This window comes from Sapajus apella, unplaced genomic scaffold (genome assembly GCF_009761245.1).
Source record: "Sapajus apella isolate SASKATOON/1434 unplaced genomic scaffold, GSC_monkey_1.0 scaffold186, whole genome shotgun sequence".
Classification (NCBI taxonomy): domain Eukaryota; kingdom Metazoa; phylum Chordata; class Mammalia; order Primates; family Cebidae; genus Sapajus; species Sapajus apella.
In genome coordinates this window covers 1,021,041-1,041,832 of record NW_022437126.1, presented here as the reverse complement: position 1 = coordinate 1,041,832, position 20,792 = coordinate 1,021,041, and the positions used below count along the sequence as shown (strand labels likewise).

At 40.9% G+C, this 20,792-nt stretch overlaps 1 protein-coding gene across 1 annotated transcript in view; it reads right to left on the bottom strand.

Annotated features, from left to right (window-relative positions):
* WSB1 (WD repeat and SOCS box containing 1) overlaps positions 1-18,102 on the bottom strand; it is a 20,598-nt gene extending 2,496 nt beyond the window's left edge. The window contains exons 1-7 of the mRNA XM_032268846.1: positions 17,687-18,102; positions 9,969-10,137; positions 7,767-8,035; positions 5,590-5,721; positions 3,584-3,684; positions 1,202-1,374; positions 307-420 (exon numbers count right to left, since the gene is read on the bottom strand). Coding sequence (XP_032124737.1) covers positions 307-420; positions 1,202-1,374; positions 3,584-3,684; positions 5,590-5,721; positions 7,767-8,035; positions 9,969-10,137; positions 17,687-17,726 — 998 coding nt within the window. The 5' untranslated portion in view covers positions 17,727-18,102. The remainder of the gene's footprint in view (positions 1-306; positions 421-1,201; positions 1,375-3,583; positions 3,685-5,589; positions 5,722-7,766; positions 8,036-9,968; positions 10,138-17,686) is intronic.
* Positions 18,103-20,792: the final 2,690 nt, after the last annotated feature.

Genomic DNA, 20,792 nt, shown 5'->3' with positions numbered 1-20,792 from the left:
AAAAAAAAAAAATAAAAAAAAAAAAAAAAAAAAAAAAAAAAAAAAATCTCTGTAAGCTGTGCTAAAAGCTGACTAAAAAATTAACCACTATGCCTAAGCAAATTAAACAAGGAACACAGGGAGAGGCATACATTATCTTCAGTTTACATAGATAACTATTCAGCTGATATTCTTTAAGAGACAACAAAATCTCCCAAGGGCTTGTGTTGAGAAAGAGACATTAAAACTCTAACTGCAGAATGGCTTTAAGGCTTAAGAATGTAAAAGGTAATGGTAAGTAAGTCAAGCTATAATGCACATACTTACTTATCATCAGCAAGGCTTGCAATATGCAGTCCATCATGGCTAAAAGATACAGATCGTACCCACCGGTCATTTGCACCTCCAGCAAAAATTGGAGTAGGTGGGGGAAACAGGTGCCTAAGGTCAAACACATGTTTTCAGTGGATATCACAGTCAGTTCAAGAAAACAAAATTACCCAGGTTCAAAGTACATCTGTCTTTGAATATGTTTAAAGTAGCCTTAATGAATATAACTGAGATAACTGAGTTGATACATAATAATTAAAGTGACCTGAAAAGAATTAATCTTTCATGATTTAAGATAGTAAGATTGGGCACGCCTGTAATCCCTGCACTTTGGGAGGCCGAGGCGGGTGGATCACGAGGTCAAGAGATCGAGACCATCCTGGTCGACATGGTGAAACCCCGTCTCTACTAAAAATACAAAAAATTAGCTGGGCATGGTGGCGTGTGCCTGTAGTCCCAGCTACTCGGGAGGCTGAGGCAAGAGAATTGCCTGAACCTAGGAGGCGGAGGTTGCGGTGAGCCGAGATCGCGCCATTGCACTCCAGGCTGTGTAACAAAAGCGAAACTCCGTCTCAAAAAAAAAAAAAAAGATAGTAAGATTAAGTCCAACTTTGGTTTTGTTTTTCTCCAACAAAAACTAAACATAATAATTAGTACTTCTATAGAGAGTTGGGTCCTGTTAAGTAGCAAGACTTTGATATATCAAGAGAGTCAAATTTACTTTTAGAATTTATATCTAAAGCTCTGCATTAGTCAAGTGCTTAAATAATACCAAAATTTTTAATTACAATAAACTGCAATTTTAGGTTTCATATGTTGGTGATTCTAATTATTCACATGACTTGATAGCCAGAGATGAATTATAGACTAAAATAATTCATGCTGTACCCACCCAAATTCCATCAGAATGTCTCCATTATGTGGATCCCAAATATATACTCGAGTATCGTAAGATGCAGTAGCCAGTAATGCTCCATCAGGAGAAAAGTCACAAGCTACCACATCATGGTGATGTCCTTCTAGTTTCCGTATCATGGTATATTTATCCATATTCCAAAGGAAAACCTGCAATAAAAAGGCAAATGTTATAGCTTCATTCAGACACGCAGAGGAAAATTGGCACATCTTAAACTAAAACTGCTAAATTTAATTAAGATTATATTAAACATAAATTATGAGTAATTTAAAGAATATGCTCAGTGTCATAGTCAGATTAAAATCAGTCTTTAAGTTAATTAAGGCAAACATGCAAATTCTATTTCAAATGTTTCTGTTAAATGTTAATTTAAAAATAAGCCTAAACATAAAATAAAGGCAATGTAACTTAACCACAAAGTTATACTGAAATACATTTATTCCAAAAACTAACTAAAATATATGGAAATAAATAGGGTTAAGAACTACAAACCCCCTTCTTTTTTTCCAGAAACTACCAGATTTTTAAAAAAATATACAGACAGAAAACGTAAGGTTAACAAATTGTTACTCCATTGGCATCTCCCTTTGAGATAATCACTTGTTTACAATAGGCTTGGGTCACCAACTTGAGCCTAGGAAGAGAAACAGATACTGCAAGCAAATAGAATATTCACAGCCAAATGAAATTTCTTTGGCAAACAACAAGGACATGTTAAACCACATTACAAAATGAAAATGCTATTTTATGAAAATAATATAATTACATTTCCATAAATCTAAATTTACATCTTATTTTTCCCAAACTGACCACAATCATTAGTCATTTTAAGTATAAAACAGTTCAATTATTTAAGAACAAATTCACATACAATTTTAGATTCTAAAGATCGTAGTTAACTGTGCAGAATAGCTCTAAACAGGATTCTAATGTTTACTTCATTCAGTCTGTTATTAAATGTGAGCTTGGAGGTTTATCCTAATAAGACAATCTCTCCTCTTGGAGCAAAGCAATTCTTTTTGCTTTTTTTTTTTTTTCTGCACAGACACAATACATTATTTCTAAAGGAAAATAAGTACAAATTTTAAACTGAATCAAAGATCTAAGATCTCTCTGGAATCTTAAAGAATTCCAAAAAATAGCACAGAGAAACCATTTGAAAGCCAAATACTTTATATTTAATTGGTTTCACTTGTCAGACTCCCAATTCCATCAAACTGGAAAATCAATTTACTCAGGAGTCAGTGGACTTTACTGTGTGGGAAATTACTTTAAAAAAGAAAAAAAGAAAGAAAGAAAAGCAGAAAGTGGACATCGACCAGCACCTGTGTACGTACAGTACACCTTGCAGCCGAATGCAAGGTTACTTCATCCTATGGTAAAGGTCGCCCCCAGCCCGGTAGCCAGAGATGCCACTCTTTCTGCCCAGCTAACACCACTGTGCGCCTGTGTGTGAGTGGTGCCAGCATAACCTCAATCACACCAATATTGCTGCCACCACCTGTGACAGGGAAAGCAAGAAGCATATGGAAAACACACAGCCTAAAATAGCAATGTCAACATCTAATTTTGTTGTTCTTATGATATGTAAATAACTAAACTGAGTATCTTGTTCTAAGTTCCAAAATTTCTAACTATCATTTTAACATACTCCTTGGCTAAATAAAATGCATTTCAACTAGCCTCCCACCCTCCATTAGTTCAAAGTGTACTGTAATTATCACATGTATTTAGACTTCAATCATTTCATAAATACTTGCAGCTACTGAGATCAATTTAACTATACTAACTTATAGCTGGTAAACAACTAAAAGAGAGTTCTTCAATAAGCATAACCCTCTTAACAGTCATGTTACTTGTCTATAGGTATGCTATGTAAGACAAACAATAACAAATTTCACCCATAACAACTCTAGGACATACATGAGTGCTATTTTTATTCTTATGTTTTTTAAGTTACTTTTTTTCAGTTAAATGTACAGGACCAGCTGGGACTCAAAACTTTAATAACAGCAAACTGGACCAAAAAAATAAGAGCAACAGAGAAGAAAATAATTAGCAAGGAAATGTCTTAACATACAGACTAGATCTCTTCTACAGCACATAAACTTTTCTAGACTTACAAAAAACGCCCTAATATGCCCTCATTTTCTATTATCTCTAAAGACAATTCAACTTCTCACTTGACAATCAATAACTGTATTTCCTTCATGCAAATTCTCACCCATCATGAAATAAAACATTTAAAATATTCATGACACCGAGCACAGACTTGATAGGTTACTTAGATTTAAAATGATTATGCACACATTATCATAATCCAATTCACAACGAATGTACAAGAACTTTGATACATACTGCTTTACTGGCTCCAACTGAACACAGCATGGAAGAGTCAGGAGAGAATGCACAGCTGTACACCCAGTTTTGATGCCCCCTCAATACTTTCATCATGTTTCCTGAACAAAAAGAAGTATCTGTATTAACACTAGAATCCACTTCAAATAAGCAGCATTTCAAAACAGCAATAAATCACAGGATCACATTTATAACTGAAAGCAATTTATCTCTAACAAGGGTTACTGATATATACCAGCTGCTTATTTCTGTAAATTAAATTGTACCGAACACAATCCTGTCCACATGTTTATGTTGTGTTCTACAGCAGACGATATGGTTCGCAAGCCTAAAATATCTAACATCTAGCCCTTCAAGAAAAAGTCTGGGTCAGGCATGGTGGCTTACACCTCTAATCCCAGCATTTTGAGGGGCTGAGGTGGGCAGATCGCTTGAGGCCAGGAATTTGAGACCAGCCTGGCCAACAGGGTGAAACCCATCTCTACTAAAAAATATTTAAAAATTAGCCAGGCGTCATGGTGCATGCCAGTAATCCTAGCTACTTGGGAGGCTGAGGCTCAGAATTGCCTGTACCTGGGGGGAAGAGGCTGCAGTGAGTTGAGACAGCACCTCCGCACTCCAGCCTAGGTGACAGAAAAAGTCTGGGACCCCCCAACCCCACCGCATCTATGGAAGGCAGAATTATTTTAGCCTAATCCCCTTATTTTAAAAATAAGCAAGGTTAAGCAACTTGAACATTTTCAAAATGCCTTTTCATGCTTCCTTTCTGATAAACCACAACCCATTCCAAAGTCCTTGTGCATTATACCCACAGTAGACAACTACGCTTAACTATATTAAACTATTAGTTTTACAAATATTTACTGAGTGCCTACTGCATGCCAGGCCCAATGTCAGCACTGACGACATAGCTGGAAATAAGACAAGGACCCCACTCTCCTGGAGCTTATTTCTTACTAAGCCTACATTCTTAAAACATGTACATTGCTGAAATTAGTTTGAGATAAGGAAGCACCATTCAATATGCAAAAGAAAATGAAAATTGAAAACAAAACAGTATTTCAGTATTTTATTTCAGTATCAAAATAAAAACAGTATTTCAACTGTTGGGATCCCTTTGCACCTCAACAGCTGAGCAGAGAAATGATAAAACACAGAGAAGGTCCTTCATGATTTGTTAATGTTAGCATATTACTTTATTAAGCAATGGTTACTATCCATGAGCTGGAACATCTCCAGATCTGAGGGTTTTGTTTCCTCCTACATTCAATTTAAGCTTTCTTACTCCTAGGCAAGCCTGTTAACCTCTAGCTTGAGCCTGTTGCAGCACCAACAGACCTTAAATGTAAGGTTTTAAACACATAAACTCTTTCATTCAGGACTAAGAAAGGGGAAGAGATGCTCATCTCAAATGAAGTAGCATCTCCAAAACTTTGTAAGGTTTTAGAAAAAGGTGAGTACTTGATATCAACATATCTTTCCTTTGTATTGGACAGTAAATCTTACTTTTTGGTAAAAGCATTTCTTAACCTAGCCAACTTATTATGATGCTTATTAATATTTACATGTTATAAATTCTGGTATGTAGGTCACATTTTAATTTAAATTTTATTAGATACTAAGTTACTTCAAGATCTACCTACATTTTCACTAAGCCAATGCAGGAAGTTAATAACCCTCCCTAAGGGGACACAAACACAGACAAGTTCATATAAAACCCTAAATCTGATCCAGATATGGTTCTCAGATAGTTAATATAGATCTGTGTGGTTAGTTTCTGAATAATTATCAGATCATTTACTTCAAATAATTGTTGGCTCCTATTCTGGGTCACATTTATGTTTTTCTTTGATCTATTCAGGAAAAGAATGAAAGGATTAGGCACAGAAAAGGAACTTTGATCACATGCCATTTTTAAAGTCAAATGCCCCAGATGTTCCCAATACCTCTCAATGGTAGTATCAAGGAACATGAAGCCTTGTTCATAGCCTGGAAAAAAGACATACCATCATCTTTCAGGTCCCATACTCTGAGAGTTTTGTCTCTTGAAGCTGACACCAGGATCAAGCTTCCATCTGGAGCAAAAGTTAAATCTCTGACCACTTCAGTATGATCTACCAAGTTAAGGAGGAGTTTTCCTAAATGTGGGGGAAAAAAGACAGTATTAATATATTTTTATTTTGTTCTTAGCTTTGTTGAGACAGGGTCCCACCCAGTCACTCAGGCTGGAGTGCAATGGTGCAATCTTGGCTCACTACAGTCTTGACCTCCTGGGTTCAGACAATCCCCCTACCCCAGTCTCCGAAACAGCTGGAACTATAGTTACAAGCCACCACCACTGACTTTTTTTTTTTTTTTTTTTTTTTTGAGATGCAGTCTCACCATGTTGCCCAGGCTGCTCTAAAACTCCTGGGCGCAAGTGATCCCCCAGCTTTGGCCTCCCAGAGTGTTGGAACTACAGCTATGAACCACCACACCGGGCCAACAATATTTTTTATAAGCTTCTACGTTCGAAAAATAGAGTTGCTTACCATTAAAAAAAGATGAATAGAAATTCTTAGCATCTCTTTATTTTACCAAGTATAAAATGATTTATTTATGATTGTCCCCTTTAGAGATTTACTATTTACATTGTTTTTAAGATGGTCTCTTTCCAGGATAGTAAAGCCTAAATTTATTAGAAAAATTAAAAGGGGGCCAGACACGGTGGTTCATGCCTGTAATCCCAGCACTTTGGGAGGCCAAGGCAGGTGGATCACTTGAGGTCAAGAATTCAATACCAGCCTGGCCAACACAGCGAAACCCCTTCTCTACTAAAAATACAAAAATCAGCTGCATGCAATAATCCCAGGTACTCAGGAGGCTGAGCCAGGAGAATGGCTTGAACCCAGAAGGTGGAGGCTGCAGTGAGCCAAGATTGTGCCATTGCACTCCAGCTGGGTGACAGAGTAAGATTCTGTCTAAAAACAAAACAAAAAACAAAGAAAAATTAAAAGGGAAGCCGGGAGCAGTGGCTCACACCTGTAATCCCAGCAGTTTGGGAGGCTGAGGCAGGTGGATCATCAAGACAGGCCTGACCAACACGGCAAAACCCTGTCTCCACTAAAAATACAAAAAATTAGACAGGTGTGGTGGCACATGCCTGTAATTCCAGCTACTCGGGTGGCTGAGGCATGAGAATCACTTGAGCCTCGGAGGCGGACGTTGCTGTGAGTTGAGATTGTGCCACTGCACTCCAGCAAGGGTGACTGAGTAAGACTTTGTCTCAAAAAAAAGGGAAGAAAAATTAAAAGAAAACTGCTGAAATGTAAACAACCTCCTATATCATGTTAATATCAAGAAAAGCACCCAAATTATAATTTTCCAAATCTTTTAGTATGATTTTAAAATATAAAATCAAATTATTTATTTGCTTGTTATTTGCCTGGCCTTGGATTACTCATTAACTGTCAAACTCCCGAAAGATACATGTTATCCCATAACAACTTAGTTTCCAAACATTATCCCAGTGAAAAAATGTATTTACCTTATACTGTAAGAGCTTTGTTTTCTGGGAAAATCTATGTGTTCATCTTATTTTTTTTTTTCAAGAACCCAAATTTTGACTCATTATCATCTATATTAGTGTCACTTGTTATGTTCTAATGTACATGTTATTTTAATGCTCATTTAAAAAATCCTTTACATCTTTGAGTATATATATGCCAGAAAGTGTTTGAGGCAATAAAGCAACACATTTATTTTTAATTGCTCAAAGAATTTAACTTCTCAACCTATCTAAACGTTCACTAAACCTTTCCAAAGGTGAGATAATGAGTACTGAAATCTGATTTACCTTGAAAACCTCTAAGCCATCACTGAAAAAGCATATAAGAAAACACCTTACCATGTGAGCCATAAACTGAATAACTAGTTTATAAATGACAACTAACTAAACATTCCCTAGAAAGCCTTTCCTACTATAATATTCTGTGAACAGTGATGAAGCAATGTGAACTCTATTGTTTTCCTAAATTAAAAGCATGAGCTGAAGAAGGTGCTATTCAGGTCAATCACAAAGACACACCCACATCATCAAATCTTGCTTTTTAATAAGCTGAAACTCTCAAATCCTAATTCCAGTGCCTATGAGCAGTGCCCTGCATCATAAAATAAATTTGCTTTAAAAACTATGAATTCATACCTGTATATACATCCCATATTTTGATACGCCCATTGTTCAACCCTGTAGCAAGAAGTAGCTGATCTTGTCCAAATCTGAAGCGATGCCATTCTATATTTACACAGCGACTCTGTTTTTCTGGAACTGAAGACCCAAAAGCAAGACTCCAGACTATATCTCCACAGTCTATAATATGCTCACGAGGCTTATTTTTCTGACCACCATCACTGTTTTGTCTTGGCAATCTTAAACTGCTTGAATTGGTAACGTTCTTGGTGCCATGTAAGAGGCTGGGGAGAGGGGAAGTCAGATTGAAATTGAATTAATTTTCACTCTGGATTCCTTTGGACATTGAATAATTACAAATGTTTGTTAAAATAACCTCAGTATGATTATGATGACACTGAGTAACAACAGAATCCTATAGATAGGAAGAAAAAGTTGCTATTTGAACTATGAGAAGCACCAAATAAATTCAGTTCATTAATAGAAATTCTCAGCAACTGAGTAGTAAGTTCAACAATAAAGCAATTTATAGTATAACTTATTTGCCTCCCAATTTTCCTCAAAACCACTGTATTAACTGGGACTCCTTCAACCGAAAAACAAAAGTATAAGTAAGCAGGAAAAAAGAAAAACCAACCCCATAACTCAAGATAGGTCAAGCTGATACCAGAAAATTGCCTTAAGGGAAAAAAAAATCCTCAAACCATAATAATTAGTTTCCCATAGGTTCTAGATCTCAAGTAAATATGTAATGAGAACATTAGCGACTACAACCATGAAGGTCTACTAGATACAGAATAAAAATAAAAATAAACAGAAATTTTCAATATAGCACGATACATTTTAGAAAAACTTTCGACAAACATTCAAACTCAATTTACCCCAAGCAGAGCGACCATAAGTCCATTGAAAAAAAAAATTGGCCGGGCTCTGTGTCTCATGCCTGTAATCTCAGCACTTTGGGAGGCCGAGGCAGGTGGATCACCTGAGGTCAGGAGTTTGAGACCAGCTTGACCAACATGGTAAAACCCTGTCTCTACTAAAGATACAAAAAATTGGCTGCTCTGCCTATGGAGTAGCCATTCTTCATTCCTTTACCTTCTTAATCAACTCGCTTTCAAAAAAAAATTAGCTGGGTATGATGGCAGACACCTGCAGGAGAATCGTTTCAACCCAGGAGGGGGAGGTTGCAGTGTAAGCTGAGATGGCGCCATTGCACTCCAGTGACAAGAGCAAAACTCCAAAGCAAAAAAAAAAAAAAAAAAAAAAAAGAAAGTACACAATCTATGCACCAGTGTTATCCAACAAAATGTTGTGAAATCCAAAAAACTTCATATCACAGAAGTCACCTGCTCTGGCAAAACACTATATATACCTGTTAGACACAATCTGACTTTTTAACGTACAGATAATGTATAAATAAGACCAAACAACCCTTTTTTTTTTTTTTTTTTTTTTTTTTGAGAGAGAGAGTTTGGTACTGTCGCCCAGGCTGCAGTGAAGTGGTGCTATCTCTACTCACCGCAACCTCTACCTCCTGGATTCAAGAAATTCTTCTGCCTCAGCCTCCGGAGTAGCTAGGACTACAGGTGTGTAACACCAAGTCCAGCTAATTTTTGTATTTTTAGTAGAGATAGGGTTTCACTATGTTGGCCAGGCTGGCCTTGAATTCCTGACCTCAAGTTATCTGCCTGCCTTGGCCTCCTAAAGTGCTAGGATTACAGGCATGAGCCACTGTGCTCAGCTGAGACTAGACAATTCTTATTTGTTTCTGTTCACTCTTGTTGTCTAGGCTGGAATGCAGTGAGATCTCAGCTCACTGCAACCTCCGCCTCTTGGTTCAAAAGAGTCTCCTGCCTTAGCTTCCCAAGTAGCTGGGATTATTGGCATGCGCCACCATGCCTGGCTAATTTTTTTTATTTTTAGTGGAGACAGGATTTTATCATGTTGGCCAGGCTGGTCTCAAACTCCTGACCTCAGGTGATCCACCCACCTTAGCCTTTAAAAGTGTGGGGATTACAGACGTCAGCCACCACGTCTGGCCCAGAAAATTCTTCACACAAATTTGCCAATAAATATATTCAGCCCATGATTAAAACTCAGAACACCATCTATAAAGTAAAACTTAAATATCAAAATGTTTTTATTACCCTATACCGAGAGAAAACAGTAAATTCCACCAACAGATACAAAATACAAAAAAAGAAAAAATCTTACAAGTTCTGAAGGCACTGGGACCACGGAACAAGCTTTACTGTACGATGTCCTTGTGACCAAGCAAAGTATGAACCATCTGGAGCGAAAGCAACAGTCCAATTTTCACGACCACATTTCTTGTCAAAAGGAGCTGCAGGAGCTAAAAGTTCACCTATAGTACGTGATCTCACTAAAAGGAAAAACAAAAATACTGGATATCACATATAACCAACACATAATCCATGTGAGACTGCTTCCATATTACTTTGGGACTAAGTTTCTTCCCTCTTCTATGCAGACAGGGTATAGTGAGTTCTGCTTCCCATCCTCTAACAGGGGGTATGCCGTATATGAAGACCCCTTAATGATAGTGACTGGCTCCAAGTTTTGATAAAGTGATCTTACTAAAATTCCCCAATGCAAGAATTTTTAAGAAAGTTTCAATGATAAAACTGTTCAAGTAATAATAATGTGATGACCAATTAGACCTAACAATTACAAAGGTCCTAACTTTTACATTGTATTATGTTCTCATCAAATTATTAACATTTTAACTGCAAGAGATTAAACTTAGTTTGCAAGAAAAGTATCTTCCAAATTAAGTTTCTTAGCTTTCAAAAATCATATATCACTATAAAACACAGTATTACACCATTACTCAAACAAAAGCACTATAAAATACGCTATTCAAACAAATACTTTTATCCTTTTCAGGCCCAGGTCACAAAAATCACAAAATCCTCAGAACTAGAAAATTTAAAGGCTGTCTAATCCAACCTCCCAGCCAGTGCCTTAAAATGCATTAGAGGCTGGGTGTGGTTGCTCACACCTGTAATCCCAACATTTTAGGGGACTGAGATGGGCAGATCACTTGAGGTCTGGAGTTTGAGACCAGCCTGGTCAACATGATGAAACCCTGTCCCTACTAAAAATACAAAAATTAGCCAGGTGTGGTGATGGATGCCTGTAATCCCAGCTACTTGGGAGGCTGAGAAAAGAGAATCCCTTGAACCCAGGAGCAGAGGTTGCAGTGAGAAAGTGCCACTGCACTCCAGCACTCCAGCCTAGGCAACAACAGAACGAGACTCTGTCTCAAAAAAAAAAATTAATTAATTAAAATAAAGTAAAATGCATTATAGCCAGGCATGGTGGTTATAATGTTGGGGCATGCCTGTAATCCCAGTTTCTTGGAAGAATCACTTGAACCCAGGAGGCGGAGGTTGTAGTGAGCTGATATCGCACGTTGCATTTCAGCCTGGGCAACAAGAGTGAAACTCTCGTCTCAAAAAACTCCGTAAGAACTGCTTGAACCCTGGAGGTGGAGACTGCAGTGAGCCAAGATTGCACCACTGCACTCCAGCCTGGGTGACAGAGCAAGGCTCTATCTCTTTAAAAAAAAAAAAAAAAAAAAAAGCATTATATTTACAATTCTCAAATAGTGGTCCTTGAGTCTTCCTAATGGACCCCAAACTGACTCAAAAATGGAATTATTTTGGTTTCTAAGAACAAAAAAAAAATGGACAATGTCTTACATTTTAAAATAAGATTACTCAAATTCTGTATTCCTAAGAAAAACTGGCATATTACCAGAGTATATAAAGAATGTTACTTCCATATTTAACAAAAAGCATGATCAACAAGTTCATACTGCAATGTATGCATGCAAACTCAGCTAGAATTTCCTCAATTTTGGGAAAGGCCCCTCTTTATCAGTGTTATCACCTATTCTGGGTTGGTCTTGATTTCAAATGTTACTATTTCTCCTTTTTTGCTATTAGTTATTGTCAGTTTAGCTTTTGTATTATCTATTTTGTGGTCAGTTGTCTAGTCAGTTCTACAGTGTATAATAATATATTTTTATGTATTTCTGGCTTAAACTTTTCAACACCTAAGCTTTGATATATTCTACGTATTGCTGTTAATGTAAGAACCACTTACACTGCTGTAGCTAGAAGATACACACACACGTGAGCACGCACACACACACCCACACACTCAAAATGTACTTGTTCAGTCTGAATGTGTGCTCCATCAATAGCTAGTACAGCACCTGGCATATGACAGGTGCACAGTAAATATTTATTGAATAAATACAAAAGCACACATATATGCTCCCATTCTAAAGTGATTTAAATATGTTCTCTGTCCCAATTCTTGATACCTTAACAAATTGGTGGGGTTTAAAAAACCAAAACAAAGCCGGGCGTGGTGGCTCAAGCCTGTAATCCCAGCACTTTGGGAGGCCGAGGCGGGTGGATCACGAGGTCAAGAGATTGAGACCATCCTGGTCAACATGGTGAAACCCCATCTCTATTAAAAATACAAAAAATTAGCTGGGCATGGTGGTGCGTGCCTGTAATCCCAGCTACTCAGGAGGCTGAGGCAGGAGAATTGCCTGAACCCAGGAGGCGGAGGTTGCGGTGAGCCGAGATCGCGCCATTGCACTCCAGCCTGGGTAACATGAGTGAAACTCCGTCTCAAAAAAAAAAAAAAAAAAAAAAAAACCCAAAACAAAAAGCCTGAGACCTACTTTTCTTGATATTCATAAGGCTTACACTATTTTGGTGCACCTGAGACCAATTTTAATGACTCAAAATCTCCCTCCTACCACTATACCCACTCAGTACTGATTCAGACCTAAGAGAAAAAGCCTAATGCTATCCTCTTATGATATTTACATACTGAAGATAGCCATGAAGGAATCTTTCTGCCAAGCTAAAATATCTCTATCCTTTCAATCATTCCTTAAATGACATGGCTTCAAGTTCATTTCCCATCCTAACTTCATTACACTTTTCTGGATAAATTATAGTTAGTAGCGACCCTCATAAAAGTGGCACCCAGAACCAAGAACAATACTTCAGGTGTGGTTTAATCACAGCCACAGAGTCTCTCACCGACCCACCCACCCTGTATTAGCACAGCATAAGTTGACATTAACTGGCAGTCACATAACGTTTTTCTTTTGAGTCAGGGTCTCGCTCTGCCACCCAGACTGGAGTGCCGTAGCACAATCATGGCGCACTGCAGCCTCGACCTCCCAGGCTCAGGCAATCCTCCTGCCTCAGCCTCCCAAGTAGTTGGGACCACAGACATGCACCACCACGCCCAGTAATGTGTTTATTTTTGTAGAGGTAGTAGGCTCTCCCTTTGTCGCCCAGGCTGGTCCCAAACTCCTGGGCTCAAGTGATCCTCCCATCCTCCACCCAAAGTACTGGGATTACAAGTATGAGTCATATAACTTTCTTCATACAAAATTCACAAACTTGGTAACCCTCGAATGCCTGCTGATACGTTTTTTTAATAGACAAATGATTTCCTAAGAGCAGCTGCTCCAATTTTCGTTACATTTTTCCAAACCCAGAGCCTATACATTCCGCTCAACGGGGTTCTTTATATGACTGGCCTCTAAATTGGCAACCCCTGCCTGCCTAATTTTTTAGACAGGGTCTTGCTCTGCTGCCCAGGCTGGAGTGCAGAGGCAAACTGGTAGGCTTAAATGATCCTTCCTCAACTTCCTGAGTAGCCGTGTCAGGGACTACAGGCATATGCCCCCACACCTACCTAACTTAAAAAAATTATTTTTTTCTTGAGATGGAGTCTTGCTCTATAGCCCAAGCTGGAGTGCAGTGGTGTGATCTCAACTCACTGTAACTTCTGCCTCTGGGTTCAAGGAATTCTCCTGCTTTAGCCTCCCAAGTGGCTGGGATTACAGGCAAGTGCCACCACGCCTGGCTAATTATTATTACTTTTTGTATTTTTTTCTTCTTTTTCTTTTTTTATTTGCTACAATATTAACCATTAATATTGAAACTTTTTGTATTTTTAGTAGAGACAGGGTTTCACCATGTTGGCCAGGCTGGTCTCGAACTACTGACCTCATGATCCACCTGCCTCCAGCTCCCAAAGTGCTGGGATTACAGATGTAAGGTGCCACGCCCAGCAAAAAAGCCAGTTTTATAGACAGGGTCTTGCTATGTTGCCCAGCATGGTCTCCAACTCTTAGCCTCAAGCAATCCTTCCACATTGGTTTCCCAAAGCAGTGAGATTACAGGCATGAGCCACTGCATCAGTCATAATTTTTTTTTTGAGACGGAGTTTCGCTCTTGTTACCCAGGCTGGAGTGCAATGGCGCGATCTCGGCTCACTGCAACCTCCACCTCCTGGGTTCAGGCAATTCTCCTGCCTCAGCCTCCTGAGTAGCTGGGATTACAGGCACGTGCGACCATGCCCAGCTAATTTTTTGTATTTTTAGTAGAGACAGGGTTTCACCATGTTGACCAGGATGGTCTCGATCTCTTGACCTTGTGATCCACCCACCTCGGCCTCCCAAAGTGCTGGAATTACAGGTGTGAGCCACCATGCCAGGCCCAGTCTGTATTTTAAAGTTAGTCTATATTTTTCTTCTACCTTGACCACAATCATGATACTCCTTGTGTATAGTGGTAACAGGACAGGCACATTGGTAATCCCAATACTTTGGTAGGCCAAGGTGGATGGATCACTTGATCCCACAGGTTTGAGACAAGGCTGGGATTTATACGAAGACCTCATCTCTACAAAAAATTTTAAAAATTAGCAAGTGTGGTGGCCTGCACCTGTAATTCCAGGCTGAGGTGGGAGGACTGCCAGGAGGCAGAGGCTACAGAGAGCCATGATTTTCCCACCACACTCCAGCTTGGGTGACAGAGCAAGACTCTTACCTCAAAAAAAAAAAAAAAAAGAGAGCGCGCATGCGCGCAGGCTGGGTACACCGGCTCACGCCTGTAATCCCAGCACTTTGGGAGGCCAAGGCCGGCAGATCACCTGAGGTCTGGAGTTTAAGACCAGCTTGGCCAACATGGTGAAATGCCCCCACCTCTACTAAAAATACAAAAAATAAGCCAGGCGTGGTGGCACACATCTGTAATCCCAGCTACTCAGGTGGCTGAGGGAGGAGAATCGCTTAAGCCCTAGAAGTGGAGGTTGCAGTGAGCTGAGATTGCACCACTACACTCCAGCTTGGATGACAGAGAGAGATTCCATCTCAAAAAGAAAGTAAAAGAGCAGTAACAATTACTAAAAAATTGGTTCAAATAGATAGCAAAGACTATGAAATAACAACGTAATTTATTCTCAATTATACACAAACTCAAAAAGTAGGGCCATTATAAATCCTGCCAAATAAATGCATTACTCTGTTAAAGTTTACTAATAATTGCCTTGACTGTGCTGCCTTGCTGGATAATAGGTATATCACACTTATTTTTGCACTTTAATCAAATGATTGAAGCACTCAATTTAAATACTGTATAATTTTAGAAATCCAGCACAAAGTGTGTAATAAAGTGCTTTGAATAAAGTTTTTTAAGTTAAACCTTTTAACTGTTTAATGTTAGCAACAGAAATGTATGATGCAATAACCTTGTTAAGGGAAAGGCTGCCTGCCATGGGAAATCAGCCATAAGATACAACACTGCATTATTAATATCTGTAAAATAGTAACATCATCTGTGTCACTGCTTAACCAAGCAAACCAGATTTAACTCCTTCTTTACATTCCTCCCCAAAATTTCATAACCAGAAAGGAACGATCAGTGCCTTGTGAAAGAGGGCAGTAGCTCAAGGCAGTAGCAGCGTACAGAATTATTGAATCATTCATGGAATCTTGCCTCTACTCTCAGTATGTCCTTGAGAAACTAAATTTGACTTGGCTATAATTAACACCCAAGAAAAGAAAAAAAGCAAATCCTTATTCATAAATTAAAAGTTACACAGAAATAAATGTTTAACCTTGTATCCAAATTATACAAAAAAAAAAGGGAAGAAAAAAAACTGGGGTTAAAAAAAGCCTTAGAAAAAGCAAAAGTTTTTCTAGATATTTGTTTGGTGCTTAGCTACTAACTTTTTATACCAACCATATCCAGGAAATAACACTCCTAAATATGAAAAAGAAAGAGAGAGAGAAATAAAGAGAGGAAAGAGAGAGAGAGAAAGAGAGAGAAGAGAAAAGAGAAGTGGGGGGGGCTGGCGGGTGTGGGGGTGACACTTAGTGGATGGTCCTACTTTATGTAGGTATGCTAAGAAACCCTGCTTATCTTTTAGAAAACAGGACCAGAAAGTTTTCAAAATGGTTTATCAGGGTGAAATAAAATACAGATAAAACAAAGGCAGATCACTCATCTATAGCATTATGGTGTAGCAAGGTAAAAGAAAAACCCACTGAACTGATAAGAACTTGAGTTCTTTGTTCCACTTTGCGACACTTTCTAGTTTTAAAATACAGTTAAAATAATAACTGGACACAAATTTTGTGCTCTTTGCATTTTTTTTTTTTTTTTTTTGTTTTGAGACGGAGTTTCGCTCTTGTTACCCAGGCTGGAGTGCAATGGCGCGATCTCGGCTCACCACAACCTCCGCCTCCTGGGTTCAGGCAATTCTCCTGCCTCAGCCTCCTGAGTAGCTGGGATTACAGGCACGTGCCACCATGCCCAGCTAATTTTTTGTATTTTTAGTAGAGACGGGGTTTCACCACGTTGACCAGGATGGTCTCGATCTCTTGACCTCGTGATCCACCCGCCTCGGCCTCCCAAAGTGCTGGGATTACAGGCTTGAGCCACCGCGCCCGGCCTCTTTGCATCTTTTTAAAAAAATTTTCTGTGTGAACTCTGCTACAATTTTTTCCCTGCGTTTGTATCTTTAAAATGGTTATTAAAACGAGGGTTAAAGTCCCTTCCTAATCAATGACCCCTAGGACAACAAAAGTCCAGAATTCTAAAATAGCTGTTTCTAGATATAAACATTCACCACATATAAAACAGTGGACGTTTTGGCTCCCTCAGCCTCTGCCCTTCTCTAGAAATATCTCCTCTTTAATATTTAGTAAAGAAACACATTCACTTTAAGAGCAGGAAAATGTAAATGCTCTCTGCTCAGTGACCACAGCTAATTATTACTTAACACAGTAAGATCAGTGTTTGCTAACTCCCTAACACCTTCAAACGTTGTTGCAGTTATTTTACTTTAAAAAAGGATTTAAATAATGCAGTGCTTTCCACTGAGCCACTAAGTAGGTGTGGACGCACAACCTTCAACACCGATTGCCCTGGGCTAGACACTAAGCCAGAAAAGCCTTTCCAGACTTTGCTCTTCCGCACAACAGCTTTCCTTCAGTCACTCCACCCAACCACCCTGCTCCTAAGTGTTTGAAAGATAATTCTGAAAGAGTCTCCTCCCCCCGACTGCTGCCTTTCTTAACGCCACAGCATTTTTTAAAATACAGTATTGTTTTTTCCAGGCTGTTGGAACCTCTTGCAGTCACGTTTCTCATTTACGAGTGGTTAATATACACGAGGACACTCTCCTTTCATTACGGCTCAGAACTCGCAAGTTCACTTTTCCCCATTGTAAACCTAAAGTCCCTGAGTGGTCCTTCCCTGTCCACTCGACTGTCAGGCCCTGAGCCAAGAGACTCCCAGGACAAGAGCCCTGCGCGTACCTCCGATGAAGAAACTGGGGTCCGTGCCCGCCCCGGCCACACAGCAACCGCGAGGGAGCACAGAAGGTGGTACATCCATGTCGGTGCCATTTACCCCTCAGCCAACTCCCACCCAGGCGGCTTCCTCCTCCTTGCTCGTGGGCTGGCCCTGGCGCACTCAAGCTAATCCCTCAGACTCGGAGTCATTTCCTCCCAAACCTCCTCCGGGGAGTCCCTGCCTCTCCTCGGCCCCCACGCGCCCACCCACAGTCCCAATCCTCACCGATCTCTTTCTCGTTGACCCTCGGGGGAAAGCTGGCCATCTATGGGGCACCGTCTGATTCCGGGAACACGATGCGGACCCAACGACAGAGAAGAGAGCCGCAAGCGCTGAGGGGCGTGACGCGGAGTCGGTCCCTCCTGAGCCGGGGAACAGCGGAGACCGGCGGGGAGGGGGCCGCTGCGGCTTCTGCTAACTGCCCCGGGATAGCTCGCGAAGGCCTCGGGCCAAACTACAGAGTTAAACACAGACAATAGAGCCTGTAACCAGCCTCCCGCCTACAAAGCTAGATAGCTCCCTCAACCCCGCCGGCCGCAATCCAAACACTGGAAACAAAATGGCGGGCGGCGCCGGAGATATCTGGGCGGCAGGGGCGCGGCCACGTGACGTCAGAGCCCGCGGCCCCGCCTCTCGACGCAAGAGACGTGATCTCCTGGGCCTGGCGCGCGTGCGGGCGTTGCCTGGGGGCCTGGCAGTGGGAGATCCGAGGCGGGATCTGCTGACTGTGCTTGTAGACCGGTGGCGTCTAACAGGCCTGGCTCCTCTAACACGGAGTTTATAAGCTGTAGTCCCTTTGAAAAGGGCAAGCAGAGAATAATACTTATCAGCCTCCTAGCTTAAAGATTGCCTGGAATTTAAACCGGCGGAACCGAAAAGAACAAAAAGACATTTTCGATTTTTACTCGATTTGGCCAACTCCCCAGCCCACAAATAGCCGGGAACTGAAGGATGGCACTGATGAAAAAGATGAAAATTCACAACGTTGTGGACCATCTGTCCAGCTGCGATTGTTCGGACCTGAGCCACCAGGTTTTAGGAAAGGCCGAGGGGAACGAGGAGACTCGGGCGTGATCGCGTGGCGCCGCGGGGCCTCCCCTGGACTGCCTTTGTCCTGGCTGGTCCCTGCAGCCAGGTCTGCTGTGGAGGAGCTTGTTGTCAGCAGAATCCCGGCTGCTGGCCAAGGTGGATCCTACTCTGTCAGCTCAGAATCGGCCCTTCCTCCACCTGACCTAAGGCCTCTGAGAGGCACCTAGCTGTCCACACATCAGTCTGATAAATGTGTCAGTGTCTGCCAGATGCCAGCTTGGTTCCTGGTCACAGATGACATATTTGCATTTTAATGGCTTCTTGTATGGACCCTAAACATTATTCCAAAGGACTGGAGCATATAAGACTGGGAATTTCAGGCCGGGCACAGCGGCTCACGCCTGTAATCTCAGCACTTTGGGAGGCCGAGGTGGGTGGATGGCAAAGTCAGAGAAGCTCAAGACCACCCTGGCCAACATGGTGAAACCCCATCTCTACTAAAAATACAAAAGTTAGCCGAGTATGGTGGCACACGCCTGTAATCCCAGCCACTTGGGAAGCTGAGGCGAATCGTTTACACCCGGGTGGCGGAGATTGCAGTGAGCTGAGATCGCGCCATTGCACTCCAGCCTGCGCAAGACAGAGCGAGACTCTGTCTCAAAAAAAAAAAAAAAAAAAACCTGGGAATTTCAAATATGTGGCAGATACTCATGGGAAAGAGTTGCAGAGCCGCTTTTAAGAGATTTCAAATGATAACACTGTAGGACATGTTTACTTAATCTTTTCCCTTGCATGAATGTATTAATTCTTCAAATAGCAAAAAGTTTAATAAATATAAGATACATCGCCCCTCCTCTTTAAAAAAAATCGTTTTGTTAGGCTGGGTGCGGTGGCTTATGCCTGTAATCCGGGCACTTTGGGAGGCAGAAGTGGGTGTCAGGAGTTCGAGACCAGCCTGGTCAACATGGTGAAACCCTGTCTCTACTAAAAAGGCAAAAAATTAGCCAGGCATGGTGGTGCACGCCTCTAGTCCCAGCTACTCGGAGTCCAAGGCAGGAAAATTGCTTGAACCCCGGACGCGGAGGTTGCAGTGAGCCAAAGTTGCACTGCTGCACTCCAGTCTAGGTGACCAGAGTGAAACTCCGTCTCAATGAATAAATAAATCACTTTGTTAGCTTCAGTCAACACATCTCTTGAGGACTCTGTATCAGGCACTAGGGCTAGTTGCTCAATTTTTAGAGTTGGAACAAAAGAAAAACTAATGCAGTCTTGTAGCTCATAAACCAACATATCAGTCCCAGTAAATCCTTTTAACCAACTACTATTATCCCTGTTTCTTGTACTATACAAATTCATGGGAAATACCAGTTCTTGAGTGTCCAACAGTGAATTATTGTGGTGACTTTTTCTTTTTTTCTTCTCCCCTCCCCACCCCCTGCCAGATGGAGTCTCTTTTTTTTTTGAGATGAGATTTTGCCATGTTGATCAGGCTGGTCTCAAACTCCTGAGCTCAGGTGATTCACCTGCCTCGGCCTCCCAAAGTACTGGGATTACAGGCATGAGCCACCACACCTGGCCTGACAGAGTCTCACTCTGTCACCTAGGCTGGAGTGAAGTGACGATCTGGGTTCACTGCAACCTCCACCTCCCGGGTTCCAATGATTCTTCTGCCTCAGCCTCCCGAGTAGTTGGGATTACAGGTGTGCAGCACCATATCTAGCTAATTTTTGTATTTTTAGTAGAGACCGGGTTTCACCAGGTTGGGGACGCTGATTTTGAACTCCTGACCTCAGGTGATCCAACTGCCTTGGCCTCCCAAAGTGCTGGGATTACAGGTGTGAGCCACCATGCGCGGCCTGTCTTAAGTTTAAACTTTTCATGTTCAAATGCTTACAATAAAACTCAAAATGTCAAAACTGAGCACATAATTTCTCCCCAGTCTGCTCCCCTTTTTTATTTCCTACCCTAGTGAAATGTCCACTCAGTCACAGCCAGAGGCCAGTCTTCCTAGCCTCATTGCTCTGCCTCATCCCCACATCCGATTATCCACAAGTCCTGCCAATATTTTCTCTTAAACTGTTCTAGAGTCTGTCCTGCCTGTTCCAGCTCAGCTACCATGGGCTTAGTTCAAGATCTTGTCATTTCAATCCTCTTAACAATTTTGTAACCCCACACTCTGAAAAACCATCATTGACACCTTGGTGTTAGTTCCCTCCACTTAAAAAATTGTATTAGTCATGTTCTGCCTTTAGACAAATTATTTAGCCTCCCTGTGCCTCAGTCTTCTCATCTAGAAAATGGG